Here is a 24,055-nt window from a genome sequence, read left to right as displayed (position 1 = left end):
GCTGGGTTTTTCCCAGCACAACTTTCCTGGGAAGCACACAGGGCCCACTTTTTCCCAGCAGCCTCCCTGGGACACGGGCCATAACACGGTCACAGCTTAGTGATCCAGAAGATGGCCTCTCTTAGCCAGTGCTCCTGGCTCTGAGACAGGGATGAGGGGACAGGGATGGGACGTCCAGCTCCGTGCCTGGGAAGACTCCGGGTTTGAGAAGTGGCTGAAGTACCTTACAGGGCAGCAGGCGCTGATTCGGTTAAGCCCCAGTCGAATGATCTGTGGCTTAATAGGCAATGCAGTAAGTGTCTTTTTGGACAGTGTCAGAAGTTCAGATATCTGTTTTTTAAGCCAATATGGCAGAGATCCAAAGAGCTCCTGCAGAAGAGCTGGGTGACAGTGGAAGATTATGTGGCTGTCTTCAGGCTTTCGGTATAATGGCACATTCCGCCAAATGCGAATTTCCCGAGAGTTTGTTATTCCAGGTGGCTGATTGCCAAGCCACAAGCCCTCCGTCAGCTCAATCTGTCAGCTTCCTGCTTGAGAAGGATATGCTAATGACATGCAAATGACCCTGTGGAGTGAGGCACTCTGCTATCATTTATCCGGTAACCACAGCTAGTGCGATATATTGCTATGAAGTATTAGACCCAGTTATTTATATAATGATATAATACAGGTTTGTCTATGGCACTGTTGTTTTAATCTATAATTATATAATCTTGCTCTATTCCTGTAATACAGTAATGTAATATAATTATAATGTACCATATATCTCATTCATTATCAATATAAGAGCAATTTGTACCATTAGCGCTTTCTGGGGAACAAAGCACCCTCGTGTCTGTCCCCATTACCCTGACCTTCTTGTCACCCTGAATTCTCATCGCCACCATGTGGCACAGAAATTCCTTGCCCAAAGGGGCTCCAGCTACGTTCCGTTCCTTGGGAAGCAGTGCGCGTCTCCTCTGCCTGTGTCCTCCACCCCATTGGTATGCATACCACCCAGAGGTCTACCAGAGGGCTGAGGAAGGGCTCCGGGCACCCTGTTGTCCTGGGGGGCTCCCCATCTCCTAAAGTTCCCGGGGTGGTTTGCTCACACTGTGCTCGAGCGGGCAGGTATTTCACAGTGGAACGAAGGCCCAGCCCCCAGGGAAGGCCAGTACAGGCTGCTTCCAGGCCTTGGAGAATTGCTCTTGAGCCCAGGGGGAGCAGAGCCTGTCCCCCCTCTTCGTGCATTTGATCCTTGAACAAATCCCTGTATTTATCAACAAGTATAAGTTTGCAAAATGAGTAATCAGCATCTTAGGAGATTAAAAATAGCTGACAAAAGCAAGACAGGATGACAGGTCTAGCTCAGTTTACTCCTACATAGAAAATGTCTCCTTTTTCATGTGTTTATTATTGGATGACAAACGGTTGGGAGCTGGTGCTTCTGGAAGGCTTGGGACGTGATGGCCGTGCAGTGGGTCCCACTGAAGGCTGTCAGCATCAGGGGTGACCCGGGTTCAACAGCAGTATTAATATCCTCATAACCACACAGGGATTCCCTATTATCTCCAAATCAATATGACAATTAGATGTTGTTACTGAGCCATCTCTGGCTCCACTTGGGGGAGTTAAAAGCCCACAGTGAATATCCAGAGCTCGTCTCACTCTGAAACTATCTTTGCTGTAACATTTGTCAAGTGTCCAATTAGCCACTGAGGGAAAAAATACAAATTGAGGGGTACGTGAGGGTCCACAGGCAGAAAGCTGCCGCACGGGAAGATGTGCATTCTGTGACAGCTGATGACGTGGGCCAAGGGTGGTGGGCAAGCACGTGGGAAGGATGTGGAAAAAGAGCTCTGGGGACCGGAGCTGTGACCTCCTGGGCCGGTCCTTGGGGAGGAGCTCAGTCTGACTTGTGGCTCTCTGGGCACTAGTTTCTCACAGGGCAGGACTGCACTGAGGCCTCCTCTGTTTGCTGCTGACTCATGAGCCTTCCTGAACTCTTTCTGTGGCTTCTCCCCACAGTGTCCGTCCTCTGCAAGGATGGGCTCCAGCTCAAAGGAAAAGATGGTCTTTGCACCCTGCGAAGTGCCCACCTCCAGCCTATGCCCCTTCTGCCTCCTCCGGATCCCTACACTACGCGTGGCCAGTTTTAAATGGGCCTCCGTGAGGAAGCCAGCCTGGGATTTCCAGCAGAGGGCAGGCTTACACGCATGGCTCTCTGGCCCATTACTTTGTATTCTAGAGAATTCCAGACGGTTGGCCAGACCTGCATGCAGTGACTGTTCCCCGTGTGGCAAGCAGGTTTCCTGGGATGTGTGGGAAAGAGGGAGGAAGGGGCTCCCTGGTGTGGTACCTCCCGCTCGGCAGGGACCTGGAGTCACAGCCACTGATGTGGCACACATTTGGGCCATTGCTTGCAGCTTTGCCCCATGTCTCAGCGCCGCTCTGGGCTGGGACTTCCAGTGCCAGTGCGCCTCCTAGCTGCCCGGTCAGGCCAGCCGCGCCCATCCTGTGCCTTTGCACCACTATGCCTCCAGCTTGTCTGACCCCTGAAAGGGACAAGAGTGCCCCATCTCAGCGGCTGGGCCAGCCGTCATCATTCCTGCTTCCCTCTCACCACCCTCGGTCCTCTCCCTTTGCCGTGTTTGAAGAGCCTGGGACTATCACCCTCTAAATGTCCCGTCTCCAGTCGGCCTCGGCCAGGTTGGTGCTGGGGTGGAGGAGCAAAGTGATTTTAGCTTTCGTGACTGTGGCCTCATTACCTCTCCACGTGGTCCACGTTGCCCGCCACGCCAAGTCCCCCGAGGGTGTAAATCTTCCCATCGTAGACAAGGCTGTTGTGCCGGCAGCGGGGGACTGTCATTCTGGAGACGAGGTTCCAGTTATCGAGCAGGGACATGTAGCACCAGACATCGGCCAGCGTCACCCCTGATTCCATCCCACCTGTGAGCAGTACGGGAGGTCCAGAGAGCGAGCAGGGAGTGAGGCGGGGCCCACGGCCAGGCAGGCCCGGCCCCTGGGGCAGGAAGAGAAGACTTCACCTGCAAAGTAGAGGCTTCCGGGCCTCGGCTTTCCTTAGCCCTGGTGTGGGGAGGGGAGCCCTTAGGAAGTCCCTGCTTGGTCCCCAAGCCAGCCCTGGGGGGCCTCACCTGAGAGGTAGATGTTGTCCCCGGCACTCACTACGCTGAAGAACTCTCGGTCATAGAAGGGCAGTGAGGCGAGGGGGTACCACTTGTTGTTCTGTGGGTTCCAGCAGGTGACGGCCACCAGTGAGCGCTGGGTCATCCCCACCATCTGACGGCCCCCAACCAAGACGATGACCTCAGCCACACCTGCAGGGATACAGATGCACGGCCTTCGGACACATCCCCATGCTGTTAGCCTCTGCGCCTGGTGCCTCTGGAGGGGACCACCCAGAGTGGGGCTGACCCTATGGCACCTGCATTTGGGGAGTTCGGGGCATGTCCTTCGGTACCTGCGGAGAGGCGGGGCCGGGTTCGGGGTGTCTGCATCTCCTGGCGGGCGTGGGGCAGCATGTGGTAGCGTTTGGCCTCGTTGACCAGGTCCCGACACGCTTCTGATGACTTGATCAGCTCCTCGTTGTCAACCACGTTGAGCAGATAGCTGGGGTGGATGAAGGGGAGGCGGACCACGGCCAGGAGCTCTGCGGCATACTGCAGGGTGGGGGAGACATGGGATCGACCGAGGTTACACGGACGGAGCCACCCCTGCCGAGTTGGACTGGGAAGACAGGAAGGAGGGGTGTGGTACTGTACAGGGGGCACTCCAGTGTGTATTTGGCTTGAGAGTGTAGACACTGCTCAGCCCAGCCTAGACGGTGAGAGCGGGGGCTCCCACCAGCCAGAGGAGAGGAACGGGGGAGGTGGATGTGCCACGGCTGACCCTGGGGCGAACCGTCCGTCTGCCTCTTCAGCACCTCGTTCCTGCCTCCGCCCAGCTCACGGGCGTCTGCTTCACCCCAGGCTGCAGGGGGGCTGAAACCAGCATCCTGATCCCTGGTGAGGTGCACGTGGGGCAGGAAGTCAAAAACAGGTGCGGCGGCCCGGGAAGGCTGACGGTGACCGTGAAGCTTGCCAGTCACCCCCGTCAGAACCTGCATCTCCCCAGTGCCAACAAACCCCTTCAATGGCACCTGGCCCCTGGCCCCTCTCACCTGTATTGAAGGCTTTTCGTGGACTGACTCAAATCCCTCTTGCCTGGCAAACCTTTTGCTCACTGCTCAGCTTTAGTTTCATCCAACAAATCATTGGTGACCCTCCTTATTGGGGGTGCAAAGCCCAGGAAGACCCAGTGTCTGACTTTCAGGTGTACACAGTAAAATGGGGGGGGGGGGGAGGATCCATTACATAAAAGGCACTAGTGGGGCTCCAGGGAGGAGTACAGTTAGGGGGTCTGGGAGTGCAGGAGTGGATGACGCCTGAGCTGGGTGTGGAAGGATCGCAGATTTCTGCAGGCCTCCAGCAGAGAGGAGGGAGGACGCCAAAAGCAAACACAGAGGCATGGGAACGGTGGGGAGATCGGCGCACGTGGGGAATTCTCTGGAGCTTATTCTTGTCAGGTGCAAACAGTCTTTGTTGCGGCGGGTGTGGTGGCCAGGGGAGAGGGGACTGGAGAAGTTAGTGGAGGCCAGAGCCTGACCACCCCTATGCTTCCCTTGCCAAGGCCCGAGTGGTGTTTCCTGCAGAGTCGATGACGAGCTCACGGGGGTTTAAACAAAGAAATTAAACGATCCAACGTGTCCTTTAGGAAGACCGCTCACTCAGGCGGCAGGGTCAGAATGAGTTTGGAGTGGGGAAGACTGGAGCAGGGCAATCGCGTGGGAGACGACTGCAGTGATGCTGGTGAGATTTGGGTCCTGAATGGGGAGAGAAAGTCGGTCCTCTCCTGAGGGAGTGAGGAGACGAAGCGACAGCAGTGTGTGGCCCAATGGATGTGGAAGGTGTGGGAGGTATCCAGCCTTCTGTTTTGGGTAATGGGTGGAATGGAAGGAAGCAACACAAGAAGGTGTGTAGCTTTGGGGGTTTACGAATTAGAGGGGCTTGAGGGACATTGGCCACAGGTGTGCAGTAGACACTCGGAGGTCTGGGCTGGAGACAGATTTGGGGGTCTTAGTGCATTGGGCAGTCTCTATTATAGCTGCCCAACCTGACGGCCTTCTCCAGAAATGAATCTTGCCCCCTCCCCATCCGACCAGAGCACGCCCTTCCCCTGGGCTCAGGGGCTGGGCCAGGGTGGAGGGCCCCGTGCTACCGATGCCAGCGCCTGGCCCACCCCTCCCTCCCTTGTGTCGCTTCCCGCTCCACACGCAATGAAGTTCCCTTGTCTTCTATCACTCAGCTGCCTCAGGGTGTTGTGGGCCCTGGCCTCCTGTGCTGCTTTCCAGGTGGACTCTGAGCTCTCCTGAGAACTACCTGTGTCCATACGAATTCCTGGGGGTGGGGGGTGCTCAGATGTGAGAACCAAGGCAGTCCCATTCTGAGCAAGGCCTGCAGCACGTGCTTTCTGGCCCAAAGATCCTGTTGGGTTGTGATCGAATTCTGATTCCGGGGATCCTGGAATCCTTCCGGGGACCCTGCCCTCCTCTCCTTCTGCCCTGGACCCTGGCTCCGATTTCCCCAGCTGTCCCCTCCGAGGGACTTCCCTCCTGTGATGCGTGCAGTGGTTTCCCATCTCCGGCGTGGTTTCTGTTTGGTCCAGGTGCCCTCCACCCTCTCCATAACCGGAGCATTGGGGGAGGGGTCTCCTCCTGCCCGGTCTGAGCTCACAGGGGCCCTGGGGCACCAACCTCGCCCTGTAGGGCCCTGCAGCCGCTCATTGGCTTGAGTCTCCTTCAGGTGGGACACAGCCCTTCCAACCCTCTGGCAGCTGACCCCTCATCTCTCATCCCTCCCTTTGCTTCTCTGCTGCCCACAGTGGCAGTCCCAGCCTCCCCCTGCCCGGGCCTCGGGGCTCCCGTACACCCCGCGGATGGTCTGACCAGGCCGTCCTGCCTCTTCCACCTTCCTGCACCCTGGCTCCAGACGCCGTCCCTGCACTATGTCCCTGACACAGGGAGAAGGGGTGGGTGGGGTGGGGGACTACCTGTGCACGGGCCACGGGGTCCTTCTTGATCCACTTGATGACGGTCTCATATACTAGTTCCTCGGCCTTCGTGTTGAGGCTGTCATTGGAGATGTAGGCGATGAAGTCGTCCTTGGAGATGCTGAGGATCTCCTCCTGGGCCGCCACCTCAGGGAAGATCTGCAGCGCGAAGGCCTTGGCCATGTGGTAGAGCTCGCTGCACTGCATGGCCTCAGCCATGGCCAGGACCCCCAGGCAGTTGCTGGCCGTCAGCTGCTTCTCTGGGGGCAAGAGCACAGGACCACTGACCACAGGGCCCTGGAAGGGTGGCCCTCCGTTCCTATCACCTGACACTCTGGATCCCTCTCCAAGTCCATGTCCTTGTGACCTGCCTTTAGCAGCCAGGGTCCCCACAAGACCATTTCCGGTATCCCTGGAGCTGTGGGTGTACCTTCCGGGTTTTCCTCTGCCCTGTCACATGCTTCCTGTCCTGGGACCTCCCTCTGCTCCCGCAGGTCCCAGCAGAAGGACGGAGAGCGTGAGGTATGGAGTGTCAGTACCGGGCTTGGAGGCATCCTCACTGCCTGTGAGCCTTAGAGCTTGGGCCTGGGCTGGGGGCAAGGGCCACGCTGAGGCTTCCAGTGTCTTCTATAACTGTGACAGGCTCCCATTTTAGAATCACACCAGCAGTAACACCACTCATATGCCCACCCGCCACTTCCCATGGGCCTCAGCCTCACCCAACCTGGCCTCTAGACCGGGCATCAGTCTGGCAGGCTCTCCCAAGATCTGGCTATCGGCGATTCTAGCCTGGACGCGTCCAGGTCTGTGCCAGGGGGTGCAGTTATCTGAATTTTCATCTTCAAGCTGCCTTGTGAAACCCAGCTCCACCCTGAGGTGGACACACAGACTTTCCCTCTGAATCCTCACTGCTTACAAATTTTTTGCCCACCCGTGCTATTCCCTCCAGGCGACCCATGCTCTCCCCACCCCCCAGGCTCACCGAGAAAGGACACACAGACTTTGCAGAAGGTGTGGAACTGGAACTTGCTGGCGGCCTCCAGCAGCGTCTTGGCATTGGCCGAGTCGATGACCAGGGAGCCCGTGTAGACAAACTCCAGGAGCAGTTCAAGGACATCGGCCTGCAGGTTGGACAGGACGAGCTCCAGCTTCTCCCGGCCACACTGGCTGCCGTCTTGCACCGACCTAGGCACAGAGACCAGGGTGTTCTTACCTGCCACCCCGCGGCCACAGCGCCGCCTCCTCACAGGGCTAGATCTCCCTGCACGCCTCGGTCACGCCCTTCATTTTAGGACTCAAGGGACACGGCAATGACACGCCTGAACCTAACAACCTTACACGGGATCTGAAAGAGAAGAGTCTGACCAAAGACGCCCAAAAGAACAGAAAACCCTGCTTATCACTACTTGGCATGTCCATGCAAAAAAAGATGCAAATCAAAAAGCATGAGCTGTGGATGGGGACGAGGACCAGGACTGGCCTCAAAGGGAAACAATACGATTCCGCCCCACTGCCGGCTCCGGCTCCGGGCGTCTCGGCCAAACAAGGCCGGCGGGTCCAGGGCCCGGCCGCCTCCAGTGGGAGAGCCCCTGGTGTGACTGAGGCCCCCAACCGGCCGTGAACACAGCCGATCCTGAGCCGTCCCTCGATCGCCCCAAGCCGTCCCGGAACCCTGACTCCAACCCCACCTATTTCCAAAAACATATTGTTTCCTTTTTTAGGCATGGAAAGGAAGCCCTTCATGACATTGCTTTGAAACTGAGGACGAGACAAGATAGACGGACAGAATGGTTAGAGCTGGGGGGGGAGGGGAAGGGGAACAACCAAGGACTTCCGCCACAGACAGCCAGCAGCCATGACCTGGGACCTGGCCCGGGGCGGGGCCCTCCTGCCACATGGAACACGGGGTCAGAGGTCAGAGTGGCCTGCGTGTAGAGTGTGCATCGGGCTTGTGAACTGGGGGGAGCAGGGGAGGGACACAAATATATAAATATGTTTATATCTGGTGTCTACAGAAATACAAAACCATTGCAAAGGCTCCTAAGGCCTGGCAGCCGCGCCCTAAAGCTGCACCTGGAAGGAAACAGATAAGATGAGGCAAAAATAACAGCGCCACAGAAGTGACCAGGAGGAAAGACACCCAGAGCGTTAAGAGTCAGGAGGCAGGTTTTTCAGAGATGATTGGCTTGGTGCCCCACCACGGCCACTCTGACCGGTCCTGCTTCCTGCACGGAGCCTGGTCCTGCCCGAGGCCGGGTTCTGCCACGTGGCTGGGAAATGACCTCTGTGTTCCCCCCCAGTCCTGAGGAGGCTGGGGTGAGACTCTTGTGACTGGTCCCTTGGGTGCCCCCGTGGCTGGCAGCCAGGGAGTGGAGGCGTCCGGAAGTAAGCAGGCTAGCCCCAGAGGGAGGCTGACTCCTGTGTGGGCAGGGAGCTAGAGGACCTGCGTGCCCCCGCCCCGTCACTGACAGGCCGCCACCTTGCCTCTCTGGCCCTCAGGCTCCTCTTCTGCAAAACAAGAGGGTTGAACTGGATGGCATCTGAAGTCCCATGGAAAGTTTATGTGACAGAGGCTGGAAAACACCTTCCCCGCAAGACTCTGAAATGCGACCACGAGAGCCACATTCTCTCCAGTTAGGCCTGGCCACCAAGCGCTTTTAAAATACCGATACGATGGGGCAGGGAACAGATGTAGCTGTGATCCTGCCACCCTTCCCAGGGTGCCACGCTGGGCCCTCCCCATGGAATGGCTCATCTGATGGAGGCCTGCGGAGCCCTGCCTCCAGGCCTGGAGGGAAAGCTGACAGGGAATGGTGCTGGCAGAGACTCTTCTCAAACCCAGAGACATACACAGTGTGTGTGACTTTTCAAGTGACTTAACACACCGAGTCCTCTGCTGTCGGGATAGATTTTCATGCTTGGGTAACTTTGTTCAGTATAAAACTAGTTCATTATGTTATCACTTGAAACCACAGAAATCTAACACCCCAGGCCTCAGGGGCCATCTGGTCAACCTCTTACTCGGTCTTTGCTGCCTCTGCCTTCATTCCTACATGCCACTGCCTGGCCGTTCCTCCTCACACCTTTCATGCTCTGCAGAGGTCCTGCTGGGCCACAGACAGGGCAGGGCTTATGGGGCCAAAGTCGGGCTGCTCACATTCTCCCAAGGTCCCCAGCCACTGCTGTGCCCACCTCAGGCCAGCCCTCCTGTCCACCCAGGAGACAAGCTCCAGTTCAGTGAAGAGCTGGGGTGGACTTCAGCTGTGTACACACACACACACACACACACACACACACACTGAAGTCCATGTGACATGTGACCCTGAGAACCCTCAGCATCACCCTGTGGGGAGGGGTGTTGGGCAGGTGGAACATCAGGGGAGTCCACGGCCCTGAGTGATGAGTCCGATGGGACATGCATGGCTGTGCTTCTGAGAGATGCTTGTCCCACCCAGATTCTGAGCCAGGGAGAGGGTCCTGGGGACAGAGTGGTGCCCACATGGCCAAGGAGTACAGGGACAATGTGAGGAGGCACATGGGGTGTTGACCATGGCAGGTGTCGTCCAGGGTTGGCAAGAACCACTGTCCCTATAATGCATGGCTATAGCTGTTCCTTCAGGCCCCCTTTGAGGCCCCCTGTGGAAAGCAGGGGGCTGCTGGGCAAAGGATATTTGGGGAATGGCTGGAGGCTTTGTTGGCTGGCTGAGCTCAAGATCTATAGGAGGTGAGGCTCCAGGCAGTGAGGCCTTATGTAGCTCATCTGCACATACATGTTCATTGTCCACATGGGTGTTCATGGGGCCAAGGGAAGCCGGTGGTCACTTTCCATTGCTGACCATCAGACTGTCTTGGGACTAGACCTCAGTGATCCCTAGGCCTCTTCCCTATAAGTAAGGATCCCCTGGGAGGCATTGCTTCTTTTGGGTGGCCATTGGTCACCAGTAGGAAGCTGTGTCCTCCACAGATGGCCATTCTGTCCCTGTCCTAAGCTGGCTCTTGGGGTCCAAGCCTCCTGCTCCACTCAGCCACATGGAGTACTGAAAGCTGCTGGGTAGTCTGGGTCATGACGTGGCCTTGGAAGGAGATGGGGCAGGGCAGGAATGAGCAGTGGTAGCCTTGTCAGGTTGGGCCATGAACCTAACACTGGGGGTGGGAGTGTGGGGCAGGTTGGTGTTGCCCCGTCCACACAGGACCCATGGGTTCTGCCAGAAGACCCAAACTCCCTGGGCTCACCTTCTCCTCAGGTATGGGACACACCCTCTGCTTGGCAGGCCTGGATCTGTGGACATGCCAGGAATGCCTCATCCCAAATATGAGATGGTTTGAGATCCCACCATCAGCAATTTGCTCTCCTGGATAAGAACTGCCCTCCCTAGATTTTAGGGCAATCCTTTGTTACTCCTCACACACCTCAGTGATCATATGCTTTCATTTTGCAACTTAGATCTAGAATGGGAGGGACACATGGGGCAGTGGTGGGTGGGGGATGTCATGGAGCAGGTGGTGACTGAGGATGGCATCCTGACTGCTCAGGAGGATGACCCCGCTCCTCCAATGTGATTTCCATCCCACTGCATGCATAGAAGCTCAGGCATGTTCCTGCTCCAGGGCACAGACACGGCATACTCTAGTCTCACTGGGTGAGCCCTGGCCCACCCATGGTGATTTGGCGATGGGTCTGACTTAAATTTTTCTGCTGGGCTTCGAGATCTGTGAATCTCTCGTCTTATTATGTGGTCTTCTGGCCACACCTCTCTGTTCTGCCAGGAAAGGGGGCAGACTGCCACCCACAAATGCCCAACCCCACAGGGAAGGAGGGGAAAGGCAGCATATGGCCTGACTACTGTGTTAAAGTCTGTTGGGCTCCCCTACATCTGGACTCTATGCCACTCAGTTAGGTAGATCCCTTTAGCTTCCCCTGGTGAGAAAGATGGAGAAGCCCAGAGCCTATACATGGGGCTTGTGAAAAGCACCTTGGACAAATCAATGTCACCATCTGTTTTTATTTAATATGAAAAGAGAATATAGTTCGAATGAGTCATTGGCTCCAACAGACTTTTTGAGATGAGGGTTTCAGCTAGAAGGCAGAATGCCAGGTCTCTGTCCTATTTGGTATGTTGAGGGGGCAAGTTTCTCTGGGGCTTGACATTTTCTCCCACACCCAGGCTTGTGGTCGTGTTCAGAAGTACTGGCAGGGAGGGCATTCCCTCTGCTATCTCTAAGGACAGCCCCCTGTCCTCTGTGATGGGGCCCACAGCCTACCCGGCAAAGGGGTGCAGCCAATGCCTCTCATGGCACAAGTGGACCCTAAGGGCTCCTTGGCTCCTGGGGATAAGTGAAGGGACTTCTTTGTAGGCTCCCCCAAAAGTCCAGGGCAGACCCAGGTCTTGCTCAGCAGGGTTGAGAAGCGACTCTGGACTTGGGAGATTGCAACCATGGAACCCCACTAGCTCTAGGCGGCTCAAAGTCCCTGAAACCTGGGGCTCAGCCCACTCAGTCCTGCTGGGGTCCCCCACCAGCCTGGGTGCAGGAGAGGTGTGGTGGTCACGCAGCAGTCTATCCCTCACATTATCCAAAGGCAAAGCCGCAGCTTCCCTTCCTGCCGTGTTTTCACCCCTGATTGTCGCAGGGACTCAGATGGGGCAACAAAGGGATGGCGAGTCAGGCCCGGGGATCTCAGCACAAGCTTTGCTCCGAGCTTCCTTATGGCCTCCCGGAGTCTCCTCCAGTGCTCCTCACTCCAGAGGATACGGCCTCCTCTTGGATGAGGGCAAGTGTCTGCAACTTAGGTACCTGTTTTAGGTGGGGATTATGTCTTCTCTTGGGCAGATCTGATGTCCAGTTTACAAGTGTTTCTAGCACACACACACGCGTACACACACGCGCACACACACACACACACACACACACACACAGGCTCTCCATCCTTTTTCCTTGCCCATCTGACTACATGGTCAACCCTAAGTTTCACTTTCTTTCCTTATAGACTTCATGCACAAATAAAAACTACATTTTTGTTCTTCTCCAGGTTAGCGAACGGGTGGTAAAAGCATGAGCTTTGGAGTCAGGCCTTGATACCAATCCCGGACCTGCTTGCTTACTTAAAATTCTCTGGGCCTCAATTTCTTCATCTGTAAAATGGGGATACTAATGGCACCTGCTTCTCAGGGTTAGTGGGAGGATTTTCAGGATGACATTAGACATTTCTACAAGTCTCCTTCTGGGCTGGGTCTTGTCCTCGTCAGAGGAAAAAGGAGTTTGAAATCCAATCAGGGAAGACTAGTGGAAAGAAGCCGTTGCAGCCACACTAAAGGTACGTGCACATGTGAGGAAAGAACACGTGGACAAAGGTGGGGAGTCGGCCTGGGGCCTGGAGAACGGGGGCTCCGGGCAGGACATCTGCCCGGCCCCGGGGCTCACGGGCAGCTGAGCTGGTCAGGAGAGGACACTGAGATCCTGCTCTCCCGCTCACTGATTGTTATCCTTATGAAACACAGATCTGACCGTGGCCCCTCCGGGCTTCCTGCAAAGCCTTGCGAGCCGGCTCCACCTCCGGCACCGGCCTCACTCTCTCCCTCCTCTGCCAGCAGTGGCTCTGTCCTACTCACCAGCCCGGCCAATTCCCTTCTTTGTTTAAAACCCACACCAGATGCCACCACTCCCTGGGGGCTGTCCCTGAACACCTCTTCTACCACAGTTAGGTGCTTTGCCTGTGAGCCGCTAAACCCCATTTGTGTGCTCAGTCTGCTCTCCTGTTCACACTTCTTTACAGGCTCCCCCTGGCAGGCTGTGGGCCTCCTCGAGGCAGAGACTCATCTCATCTAGCGTTTCCGGCCAGACCTGGCACCCAGGAAGGGCTCCTGCTTGTTAGCTGAGCGAAAAGTACCAAATGACTTGGTTTCCCTAAGGTCTGTCCTGTGGCCCCGGGTGAGGTTGTCCACACCGGGGTCGAGGCTGGGGGCTGGGATGGTGTCCTTGCTGGGGCTGGAGTGGTGAACACATTACTGGCCCCAGGACGGAGGTGGAAAGGAGTCCAGCCTGAGCCTCTGGGTCTGCGGGTCCTGGGACAGCCACCCGCCCTTGACAGTGCTCACTGAGACCCTCATAAAGGTAAGGACCAGGATACCATGTTCCACAAACAGACTGTGCCCACTCCCTCTGTTTCTGTAGTGCAGACGCCCGAGAGGGAAGCCCCTGCTTCGGGCTCAGTGGGCAGGGCCCCATTTCTCTCGCTGAGCCGTCCTGGCTGATATACACCAAGTCTCCAGGGTCACAGACTGAAATGGCCTGGTGACGTCAACCGTCCCCTGACCGCGAGAGTGTGAGCTTCTCCAGAATTTTACAAGGCCAGAAAGGAAATCATCTTTCCGTAGCGAGTCCACTTTCCTCCCCACAAGAGGACTCTTTTTGCAGCCATGGGCAGAAATGGTGTTGTGCACCAAGGTCAAGTTGAGGGAAGTAAAAGGTTGAAATGGCTGCAAATTAGCATTGTGACCTTCAACCACAGGGGGTCTCTGGGCTTGGCTTCGGCCTTCCCTCCTCCACTGAGTGCCCTCCTGTATGCCGAAGGAGTCTCCCCGGGCCTCAACCTGTCTGGATTCAGACCCTGCGATGTGGCTGCCTACCAGATGTGTCTACTTGGACATCCTTCAGCTGCTTAATTCATCACTCCCTCAGCTCTGCCATGACATTGGTCCATGGACCCACCTTCCACCCTGTGATCTCACCATTCTCACGTCCTAGGGCTTGCACACGGGAAGCCTTTGCAGGCCCGGCCATGCCCATCCCCTTACCGCCACCTTGGGATGTCAGAGCTGGAAGGAAACCTGGATGTCATTTGAACCAACCTCCTGTTTTACAGATGAGAAATCTCGAGGCCTGAGAGAGAGGACGTGACTTGCCTGGGGTCATAGGACAAGTGGCAGAGTCAGGTGTACAACCCAGGTCTCCTAGCTCCCAGCGGGGTGCCCTCTCCCTTCCAGTGACTGCCTCTTGGCTCTAGCACCCATCAGTTCTGCTTAGGGTCACCGAGGCACATCCCAAGTTCTTTCATCTTCAGGTGAGCATCCCCTGCTCCTGATGACCCCCACATCCTCAGACCAAGCCCAGGGCCCTAGCCCCAGGGGTCAGGGCTTGCCTGCCTATCTCACCTCAGCTCACACCCATCTCTGCGAAGGCTATATTCCCCTCCACACTGCTCATGACAGTCTCTGTCCCAGCTTTTCATTTCAGGAACCCATCCCCTGTCTGGAGCATTCTAGAACATTCTAGAACATTCCTTGTATTCCAGACCATTCCAAGCAACCCACCCCTTGCCTGGAATGTTCTTCCTCTTTCTTTTTGGCCTAAGAAGGCTTCACTACTTTGGGTTCCCACCTAGTGGTGTCCTCTTCTCTGCTGTGTACAAGTTTGGCTTTGCATGTAAGGTCTCTGAAGACACTCAAATGGCTCTTGTGCTCCTCTTGCCTGCATCATTCTAGCCCAGGGCTGGGCCATCGCTTAGTACCAACCTGCCCCTGCATCCTGCCCGCTCTGTGCTCTCCAGCTGGTCTGTAGCAGGGACCAAGGCCCTAGGATGCTGGTCACTGCCAGTACCAGAATTTGCCAAGAATGGCAGCACAAAGACCTCCCTTGGCCTGAAGAAGCCACTGAACGTGCCCCTTTACCCCAGAGCTCATGCCCCTGACCCCTGTGCTTGGATAGCGAGAACCCAAGCACCGGGGGCGGGAGACCCAAGCTGTCCATGAGACTGGAAGTCACAAAGAGCCTGCCCCGTCCTGCATGGCTGGGGCCAGTGTGGCTGGGCGGGGCTTGCACGCCGGGCAGCTCAGCTCTAAGTGAAAGGACACAACAGATTGGAAAGGAGGTGCCAGCCAGTGTGCCATCCTGAAACAAAACACAGTCACTCTGGGGTTAGTTGGCAAGTCCAAACACAGCATTGGGAAGCAAGCAGAGGTCCTGTCCTCTCACTCTGAGCCCAGTCCCGGCTCAGCGTCCGCCCCGGAGAGGCTGCAAGGCAAAATGAGCAGCGGCATTAATCTGCTGATGGGTGAGAGAGACAGGAGCGTTACCCTGGGCCGGCCCCCTCGGCTGCTCTCCCTCACTAAGGAGCTAGAAGGTGGCCCCTGACTCGTTTGCGAGGGTATGAAGCAGACAAATTAAAAAAATCAACAAAATGGAAGAAAAAAAAAAAAGATGCTCATGCACCATTAAAACTCATTCAGGTAGAAAGAGCCGGGGCAGAGGGCAGAGGGCAGAGGGCAGGGGAGCAAAGGCTGAGAGAGACCGTGTTTAGGACACACGTGGTCTGTGCTCAGACAACGCCGGTTTAGGCTCAGTGTACAAGTATCAAGGCATGCAGCGTGAATGAGGATTTGGCTACAAGTCTCTTCTCCCCGACTCGAGCTGTGGAAAACGGCACCTTGTGCTCCTCAGCGGGGGACGGTCTGGTCGATGTGCTTTCCTGGCGTTAAGTTCACTATCGACAGCAGTGATGACGGTGCCTGGGACCCCGTGCTCGACCAGTGGGGACAGTGTGCAGTGGTCCCTTAAAGTGGAGCCTACGTGGAGTCTACAGTCCTCCTAATCTCAGGGAGGGCTTGTGAGCCACTGAGAACTCGGGATCCTCGGGGCAGGGCCGGGGTGTTGTCTACTGCTGACAGTGGCCCCCGGTGACCAGCAAAGCTGCGTGGGGCAGACCGGGGGCAGTGGCTGCTCTGAGGCTGTGTGTGAGAGGGCACTCGGGAGGAGGGGGAGGAGGGGGAGAGATGGCTACTGGCTCTGTGACAGGGAGTCACGCTTCAGGAACCTGCAAGAGAGGGGAGGAGAAAAGCGACACAAAAGCGTCCTACAAAGGAACAGACCCGACCACAGCTGGAAGGAAGGCAAACCTTTGAATCAGGTCCTTGAAATACAAGCTGCAGGAAGCTAGAACATTTTGGTGGACTTCAAACTCTCTGCCTTCAACAACAATTTTCAGGTCTGTAAACGCTTTCGCTCTGCGCTGCTGGTTCAATTCCTTCAACATTTCTGCAGAACAGAGAAGACAGACAGGGCCAGGTTCCCATTAAGAGTTTTTTTTTTTTTAATTAAAATTTTTTCTTTCAAGAAGTAGAGAAATAGGAAAATACTTGATACTGTTTCTTGGCAAGACTGGCTCAACACTGACAGTCAAAAGAAGTCACAAACGATGCGTAAACAAGCAGCAATTGGGAGGGGCTACATAACCAAAGGAACAACAACTTTCAAAAGCAAAGGAAAAAAAAAAGGAAAGAAAACAAAGAAATAAATAAAAACAAACCGAAACAATACAATACAGAAAAAAAAAAAATCAAACCCAGAAATTGAAAGGCTGGGGGAAAAGATTCCCATACTGACAATTGGAAACAGAGAATACATTATCACAGACAACTAAAAACTGTTATAAAACTACAGAACGAGTTCTCCAAATGCCAATGAGTGCTGATGTATCTGATACCAAGTAAAGCATGGCATTGTGATGTAAGATGGGCTGGATATGGTTCAAAGGAATAAAAACCACAAAACCTGCAAAAACAGCATCCTTTATGTTAAACGCTCAAGTCAAGGCATGGGGTGAGCTTCTTAGAGAGGGGCCCCAAGAAGGGAGGGATGGAATGGGGGCCTGGAGAGCACTTCCTTCCATTGCACACTTCCGGAACTGTTGGGGAAGGCCGGCAAGAGGTAGGACCTGTGTGCGCCTCCTCCCGTTTCCTGGGCTGTTCTCTCAGGGTGCCCACCCTCAGCTGGGGCTTCGGCGTGGGGGAGCCTGGCTTACAGCCCCAGCAGGTCCCAAAGTGGCCTCTGGGGCCTTCCCACCCTGACGCACACCTACCTTTGCCTGGTGTCTTGGCCACCTGGGGTTGGTTCAGAGAGTGTCCCGGGCCTGTGGGCTCCAAACCTGGGGATGTCTCCTAGACCCACCTCAAGGCTCAGCAGGGTAAGGAAGAGAGCCCGATGGCTACCCTGATTAGTTTAGAGAAACTCTTTCCCTTGCAAAAGTTAGGGCCTTCAGACGATCAACACTCCCACTGGCCTTGCCTTGCCTGCCTGCCCCCTGGACCCTCTAGCTGCTGTTTGCTGGACATCAGAGGCCCAGATTCTTGGGCCAGAATGACATAGACTGTTGTCAGGAAGGGTTATGTTCTTTGGCAGATGAATACAAGAGGGTGGTCTGCAGAACTGAGCCCTGATTCCAAGTCCCCTACCATCACCCTGAGCCCTCCAGGTCTATGCTGCACCCTGGCTGGTGTTCTGGAATTACTTTCCAAAATGCCCTGCTGCAGAGTAACCAGTCATTTCTGTCCACATGGGCCAGCATTGGCTGTCTGTCAAGATGCGCTCCCGAGCCCAGCTCTGTCCCTGACACCCGTATGTCCTTGGACAAGCCTATGTCTCCACATCTGCAAAATGGGGACAGAGGCTCCCACTCTTTTCCAGAGCCTGGTGAAAATCCCTGAGCTTGAGCTCAGGGGCTTGTGGGCCTTGGTGTCAGGCAAGCCCTTCTTTGTGAGCACATACCGGGCTCTGGTTCTGCTGAAGACCAAGGCAGACAGTGAGAAAGGGGGTCTAAGTTGTGTGGGCAATGCCAACTCACTGACCACCACCAACCCCACATCAGGCGGAGCTGCAGGGTACCTGCATGGGTGTGTGTGGGCCCTCTGGCTGGGGCCTCTGGAAGGCTCCCGTGGGTGCGCTCAGACCTGGACAAGGGAGACCAGCAGGGCCTGAAGCACTAGGTGGAGGGTGTGCAGGGCACCTGTGGGCAGATTGGGAACAAAGGGACGTGATAGGTCGGCAGGTGGGGTCAGACTTCAAGAACCTTGTGAGAGGGCGGCAGCTCAGTCTCGTGGGCACCAGGGAGCCATGGGATTCTGTTCAGGGGAGGGACGGGCTTAGACCTGGGTGCCAGACAAATCGTTCTGGCAGCCGTGTTAGAGGCGGGACAGGGAGTACCGGTGGACGCCCAGAGGCAGGTGGGGGTGAGGGGAAGCCTCAGCCAGGCCCCGGGGAGAACCTGAACTCTGCCTCCTATCAACTGTATGACCTTGGGAACGTGTCTGAAGCCTCAGTTTCTACCTTTGTTGAAGGTTAAATGAGCTAGTCCATGGTAAGCTGTTAGCTGTGGGCCTGGCACATAGTAAATGCCCAAGGGGAGGCAGGCATGATGTTTTTGCTGATGGTGGTGATCACTCCATGATCTAAGTGAGAAGTGACAAAAGCCTGAACTACAATGGGGACAGAAGGACAAAGAAAGACAAGTATTTAGGCTGTGAAACATGGGGATGGGGGAGGGGTCAGTGCTGGAGGGGAAGGGAGGCAGCCAGCACGAGGGCCACTTCCAGGCTTCTGGAGGGACACCAGGAAGGGAGGGGATGGTGACTTCAGTTTGGGGTTGGGGTGAGGGCCTGTGGGACACATCTGGGAGAGGTGCAGGCGGCAAGGCTGTGGGACCCGCAGCCCCAGCTTGTTGCTCGCTCAAGGACACGATGGAGGAGGGAGCCTGCAGGGTCGGGCGGGCCTGAGGCTGAACTGCTTGCCATGGTCACACATCGGCTCCAAGAAGAGCCACCAACTGAATTCATTCCTGAAACATGAGCCTGGTGGGTGACGTCACCTTTTTGAGTGAAGTTGTGTGGGGGTTAGAGAGTTCTGGGCTGGAGTTCTGGATCCTGGTTCTCATTCCAGCTTTGTCACTAATTGGCTGTGTGACCCTGGGCACATTGCCCCAGCTTTAGGTGCTCAGTTCCCTCAAGCACCTAGAAGCACCTGCTCTTGCCTCCCCGTTGGTTGTCACATTGCTGTGAGTGACAGATGCAGCCATGAGCCTGCTGAGTTAACCATGCCCAGGGGGCCAGGAAAACACAGTGGTTACAAAATACCACGCCTCCTGGGCCCGGAGCATTCTGATTGTTTTTGAAAGCTCTGACTTCAAACCAAGGTCCCAGCAAAGATTGCAAGTGCAGCCCCAGTGCTGGCAGGTACCGCCTGCCGCCTCCGGGAATCCTGGACGCATCTGGGAGGTGCTCGGAGATCCAGGTCACCATCGAAATGTAAGCACTTTCTACTCTCACTTTGTGGAAATCTGGATTTAATAGCTGGGCAGGATTACTCAGTTTCAGAAAAATTTTTCAATTTATGAAAGTGCTCACCAGGGGATTCCTTTTCACAGCGGGGCCCCAAGTGCATTCAAAGTATTGATCAGGCAGTGTGTGCTTATTGCTGCCGGCTGAGTGCCCAGCCAGAGAGAGGATGTTTCAGGACATCATGACCCAGGATCCATGGGAGGAAGCCAGCACCGGCTCCAGGCACAAGCTGCCCTCCCACCTACCCCGTGTCTCGGCCAAGGACAACCACTTAATGTACGAGGGTCTTGGAAGAATGTGGGGTCCTGGGGAAGCTTTCCGACCAGCAACGCTGTGCCCAGTTTGGACAGTTTGTGGGCATTGGGGCAGAGCCTGGCAGGGGCTGGGCCTTCGGGGTAGACCCTACAGCACCCCAGCACCCTGCAGAATCTGGCTGCCTCAAGCTCGTGGAGGAGGGGAAGCCTTGACCTCAGGTCCTTCCTTGTTGGCCGATAACAGCGAACTCTTTTCTGGTCTCCTGGGTTTTGGGTGGGATGCCCCAGCTGTGCCTGCAGGACCCCATGCCCTTGCCTGGCCACATAGTGGCTGCGCTGTGCCCTTGGCCTTGGCCCCTCAGTGGGGAACTCCTGGCTGTTCAGATTGCTGGGCAGAAAGCACAGGCCCAGGGGACACTGAATCTTCCTGCTGATTCCTCTCTTCTCCACCCTGACTCTTTCACTGCCTATACATCTCTGCTGTTGATTCTCTCCTGGCCTCAGGAACACCTGGGTGTCTGAGCCACTACCCTCTTTCACCTGGGTTAGGGCAGCAGCCCCCGAGGATGTCTTGGCTGTTGCCGGCCCTAAGCCCCCTCCACTCAGCAACCTGGCCATCCATCCGGCTTAAATAAAGTCTTCAAGGCCATCTGTGACATGGCCCGCCTCCTCTACTCACTGAAGCTTTCTTGTACCCCAGGCATGTCCCCTGCCAGCCTTCACCCTTCTCGGGGCCCTCCGCCTCAATCTCTCTTCCTCCCTTCTTCTGGCTAATGATCATTTTGACCTGCAATACCAGTTAAGGTGTTACTGTGTCCCAGGTGTCTGCCTCTTTCCCCTTCTTCTCCCACATCCCGCTGCCCTCTGCCCTCCTCCATGCTCCCAAAGCATCCTGTGCTTACTTCTTTAGAGCACGCTGTACATTGTAATTATTTATTTATGTGTATGTCTCCTGCACTAGACTGTAACTTATTTATATGTTTATCTTCAACATTTATCATGGGGCCATGGCACAACCATACAACTTGTGTGGTAGATGGCAAAAATTCTTTGCCTCCCCTCCCATCAAGGGGTGGAGTTCGTCTCCCCACCCTCTGAATTTTGATGGGCCTTGTGACTTGCTTTGACCAGAGAATGTGGTTGCAAGGACATTATGTGAGTGTGAACCAGAGCCTCAAAAACTTTGCTTGTTTTTGCTCACTCTCTTGGGACCCCTGCCACTACCACATGAACAAGCCTGAGTGAGTCTTTTGGAGGATAAAAGGCCATGTGGAGCAGAGAGGAGCCATTCACACCGGCCAGCTCCCACCAAAATTGGCTGAGCCTCACCTAGATCAGCTGAGCCTAGCCCAAACTGCAGACCAGAATCATAATTTAAATCAATGGTTGTTGTTTTAAGCCACTAAATCTTAGAAGTGTTTGTTACACAGCAAGAGCCAACTGATCCAGAAAGCATGAATAAATGGTGGAACTCAAGTGCTCATAAAACTTCTGTGTCGGTTTCTCCTCTACTGGTGGAATTTGAAGATAATTCTTTTTTTTTTTTTTTTTAATTGCAGTAAAATTTACCATTGTAACTATTTTAAGTGTACAGGTCGGTAGTGTTAAGCACGTTTATGGTGCTGTGCAGTCAATCTCTAGAATGCTTCATCTTGCAAAACTGAAACTCTGTACCCATTCAATAACCACTTCCCATGCCCCTCTTCCCCAGCTCTTGGCAGTGACCATGATACTTTCTGTCTCTACGAACTTGACTACTCTAGGTACCTCATATGAGGGGAATCATGCAGTATTTGCCTTTTTGTGGCTAGCTTATTTAACTTCATATAATACCCTCAAGGTTCATCCACGTTGTAGCATGTGTCAGAATTTCCTTCCTTTTTAAAGCTGAATGCAATTCTGTTATGTGTGTGTACCACAGTTTGCTTATCTGTTCATTTATTTGTCAGTAGACACGTGGATGGCTTCCACCTTTTGGTTACTATGAACAGTGCCGCTGTGAGGCTAATTCTTAACACTCAGTGATGGACATCTCTAAATACCCCATCTCAAAGCCCGTTATAAGTGGTGGGATAAACTGACTCTGTGGACCTGGCAGCAAGTGGCATCCAAGAGAAAGGGGACACTGGGGAGGGTCAGCCTGGCCCCGATGCTTTGTTTAGAGAAGAGGGAGGCTGCAAACAGAACCAAGCCTGGAGATGACACTGCAGCCAAGCTTTTGCATATTTTTTATCAAATACACGAGTTATTTGTCAGAGACTAATGGGCTCATTCCAGCTGGACTAGAAGGGCTGTCTGAGGTGGTAATAAAGAAGAAGAGGTGTCAAATATTAAAAGGCAACGCATTTCAGTGGCTTTGCAGCAGAGAAGTCCATTAAATCAGAGCCCTGAGAAAGGTTGTACAGTCAAATAATTTTTTTCAGAGCTCAAGAAAGAACCCAGCTATGTGATAAATGCTCCTGATTCCAATGGTATTTATGACACATATTTGATAAAGGACTTAAAAAAATTATAAACTCAGAGCAGTTGTGAAATATACTGAGAAAGCCCAGCAAAGATTGTGCCATGCATGCCCAGAGGATAATTCATCCAGGAGTGAAGGAGCCCAGCATGTTCAGATACTATGGGGACAAGTGGTGGCTTTACACAAACAGAGCAAACCCATTGCTGACAGGCTCCCAAGCTGAATGCTGTCCTTCTTCCTCCCTCATTCCCTGACTGATCACATATACACATCTCCTTTTCCAAAGAACAGCTCAGAATCGACCTTGAGGGCCAGCTGGGCTCCAGCCTCTTGGACAGGAGAAAACCACCTGCAGACCACACACCCGACCCGAGTTGGAGGGGCGTTCCTTTACCAGGGAGTCACACCAGCCCCAGCCCAGGGCCTAACAGCCTTACATATAGGCAAGCCCTCCCTGGAAATGGGGCCTTCTAGAGAAGAGAGGTGTGAAAGGCTCAGACTTCTTGCCTGACCTAGAGTTATAGGGAGGAGACCTTCTGGTTATCTTGTTGTCCAAATGGAAATTCCTGCCATTTACCAGAAAGGGATAAAGCCCTAAGAACAGTCACTGCCTCTCACCAGCCTGCCTTTTCCAAGTTGTCCAATGCTGGGAGACAAGACCTATTTCTCAAGCGGTGAAATTTGGCCCCGAGGGGCCTTTCCGTCCCTACAGCCCCTGCCCCAGGGCTATGAACTAGAGGGTGCTTGATATGCATTTGTTGGGTAGAACTGAGAGTTACCTTCCAGTTGGAGCATTCTCAGGCCCTCCAAGATGTTATAAAAGTCATTTAAGTTTTTCTCCTTAAAATGAGAAAAAAAAAACCCTCATAAAACTGCACAGGTGAGGACCAACCCCTGGCTGAGCAGGGGTCAGTGGGCAAACCCCGAGGCTGCAGTTGGAGGAAGTGCCCTAGTCAGGTGGACACTGGCAGGCATTAGTCCTTCCTGCCTCCAGAAAGGTAGCTTTCACCTGGCTCCTGCTTTGAGGATGAAGGCCTAGGGGATGATGGGAATACTCTGAACATGATGAACATGTCATAGAGGGTCAGGGCTGAGAGACCCCACGGGAAGTCCAGAGCTTAGGAGAGTCAGGTAAGAAATGAGGTCAAGACCGATGTTCAGAAGGCTCTGCAGGAGCCAGGACTCTAGGCAGATGTACTGGAGCCAGGATGGGGGAATGTGCAGTTAATTAAGCACCCAGGCAAGTCAAGTCAGGACCCTGAAGAGCTTCGTGGGGAACAGAAGCCTGAAGGTGGGGTTTGCAAATGCCAGGGAAGCCATAGCAGATGGGCAAGGAAAAGCCAGGAGGTCAGAGACTTGGAGGGAAGGTGGCCATACAGTCCCTCTGTGAAGCCAGAGCCCCCCCCCCCCCCACCCAGTGGCTAGAAGTTGGCACCAGGGAGGTAGGTGCCCTGAGAGGCCTTGGTTCTCAGGACCAGGTGAGGATGAGACTTGTGTCTGGCCCCAGGGAGAGAGTTGAATCTGTTGTCTGGGATGGGGAAGGGGAGCTTACCCCTCCCTCTGTGCTCTCATAATGTGTTGTGCCTTTGTGAAATAGTGTTCTGCCTATAGCATATTTAGAGACTTTGCTTCTTTTCCATTGGAGGGTAGATTTATGGAAGGTCGTGGTGGCTCTTGGCTAGAAGGACTAGAATCCAGAGGCCAGGACAGATAGTTGGGCCAAGTGAGAGAACCATGTTCAGCACCTCGGAGAGCTCCAGGTGTCCGGGGGTCAGGGCACAAAGTGGAGAGGGCGCTAGAGAGGTTGGGGGTGCTCTGGAGCAGACAATTAAGTCCATAGCTGAATAAGGCTGAGGCATGGACATCCCTTTTCATAGGCAGACTCTGGGGGCTTCAGACACATTGTGTCTGTCTGACCCACTTGTTTACTCATTCAACAGGTGGACTGGGAACGGGGCTGGGGGTGGGGTCCCCGGGACACATGTGAATGGAAATGATCACAGACCAGAGGAGCTTTAACAGGGGATGCACTAACTGACTGTGATGCCAAGTGTGGGGCAAGCACCGGGTAGAGGAAGCTCAGAGGAAGGACTGTTGGCTGGCTCAGTGGAACTCAGGGAGGCTTGGGTGTGGGGGGTGGTCTTTAA

At 54.7% G+C, this 24,055-nt stretch overlaps 1 protein-coding gene across 3 annotated transcripts in view; it reads right to left on the bottom strand.

Annotated features, from left to right (window-relative positions):
• Nucleotides 1-24,055, bottom strand: part of KLHL29 (kelch like family member 29) — a 310,010-nt gene that overhangs the window by 5,545 nt on the left and 280,410 nt on the right. For all 3 annotated transcript variants that reach the window (XM_060649762.3, XM_060649761.3, XM_060649760.3), the window contains exons 6-11: nucleotides 15,978-16,116; nucleotides 7,070-7,272; nucleotides 6,088-6,347; nucleotides 3,461-3,659; nucleotides 3,135-3,317; nucleotides 2,748-2,928 (exon numbers count right to left, since the gene is read on the bottom strand). In XM_060649762.3, the coding sequence (XP_060505745.2) occupies nucleotides 2,748-2,928; nucleotides 3,135-3,317; nucleotides 3,461-3,659; nucleotides 6,088-6,347; nucleotides 7,070-7,272; nucleotides 15,978-16,116 (1,165 nt within the window). The remainder of the gene's footprint in view (nucleotides 1-2,747; nucleotides 2,929-3,134; nucleotides 3,318-3,460; nucleotides 3,660-6,087; nucleotides 6,348-7,069; nucleotides 7,273-15,977; nucleotides 16,117-24,055) is intronic.

Source organism: Panthera onca, chromosome A3, assembly GCF_046562875.1.
Source record: "Panthera onca isolate mPanOnc1 chromosome A3, mPanOnc1 haplotype 2, whole genome shotgun sequence".
NCBI lineage: Eukaryota > Metazoa > Chordata > Mammalia > Carnivora > Felidae > Panthera > Panthera onca.
Note: the sequence above shows the minus strand (reverse complement) of the source record. Positions and strands in the feature narration are given on the sequence as shown.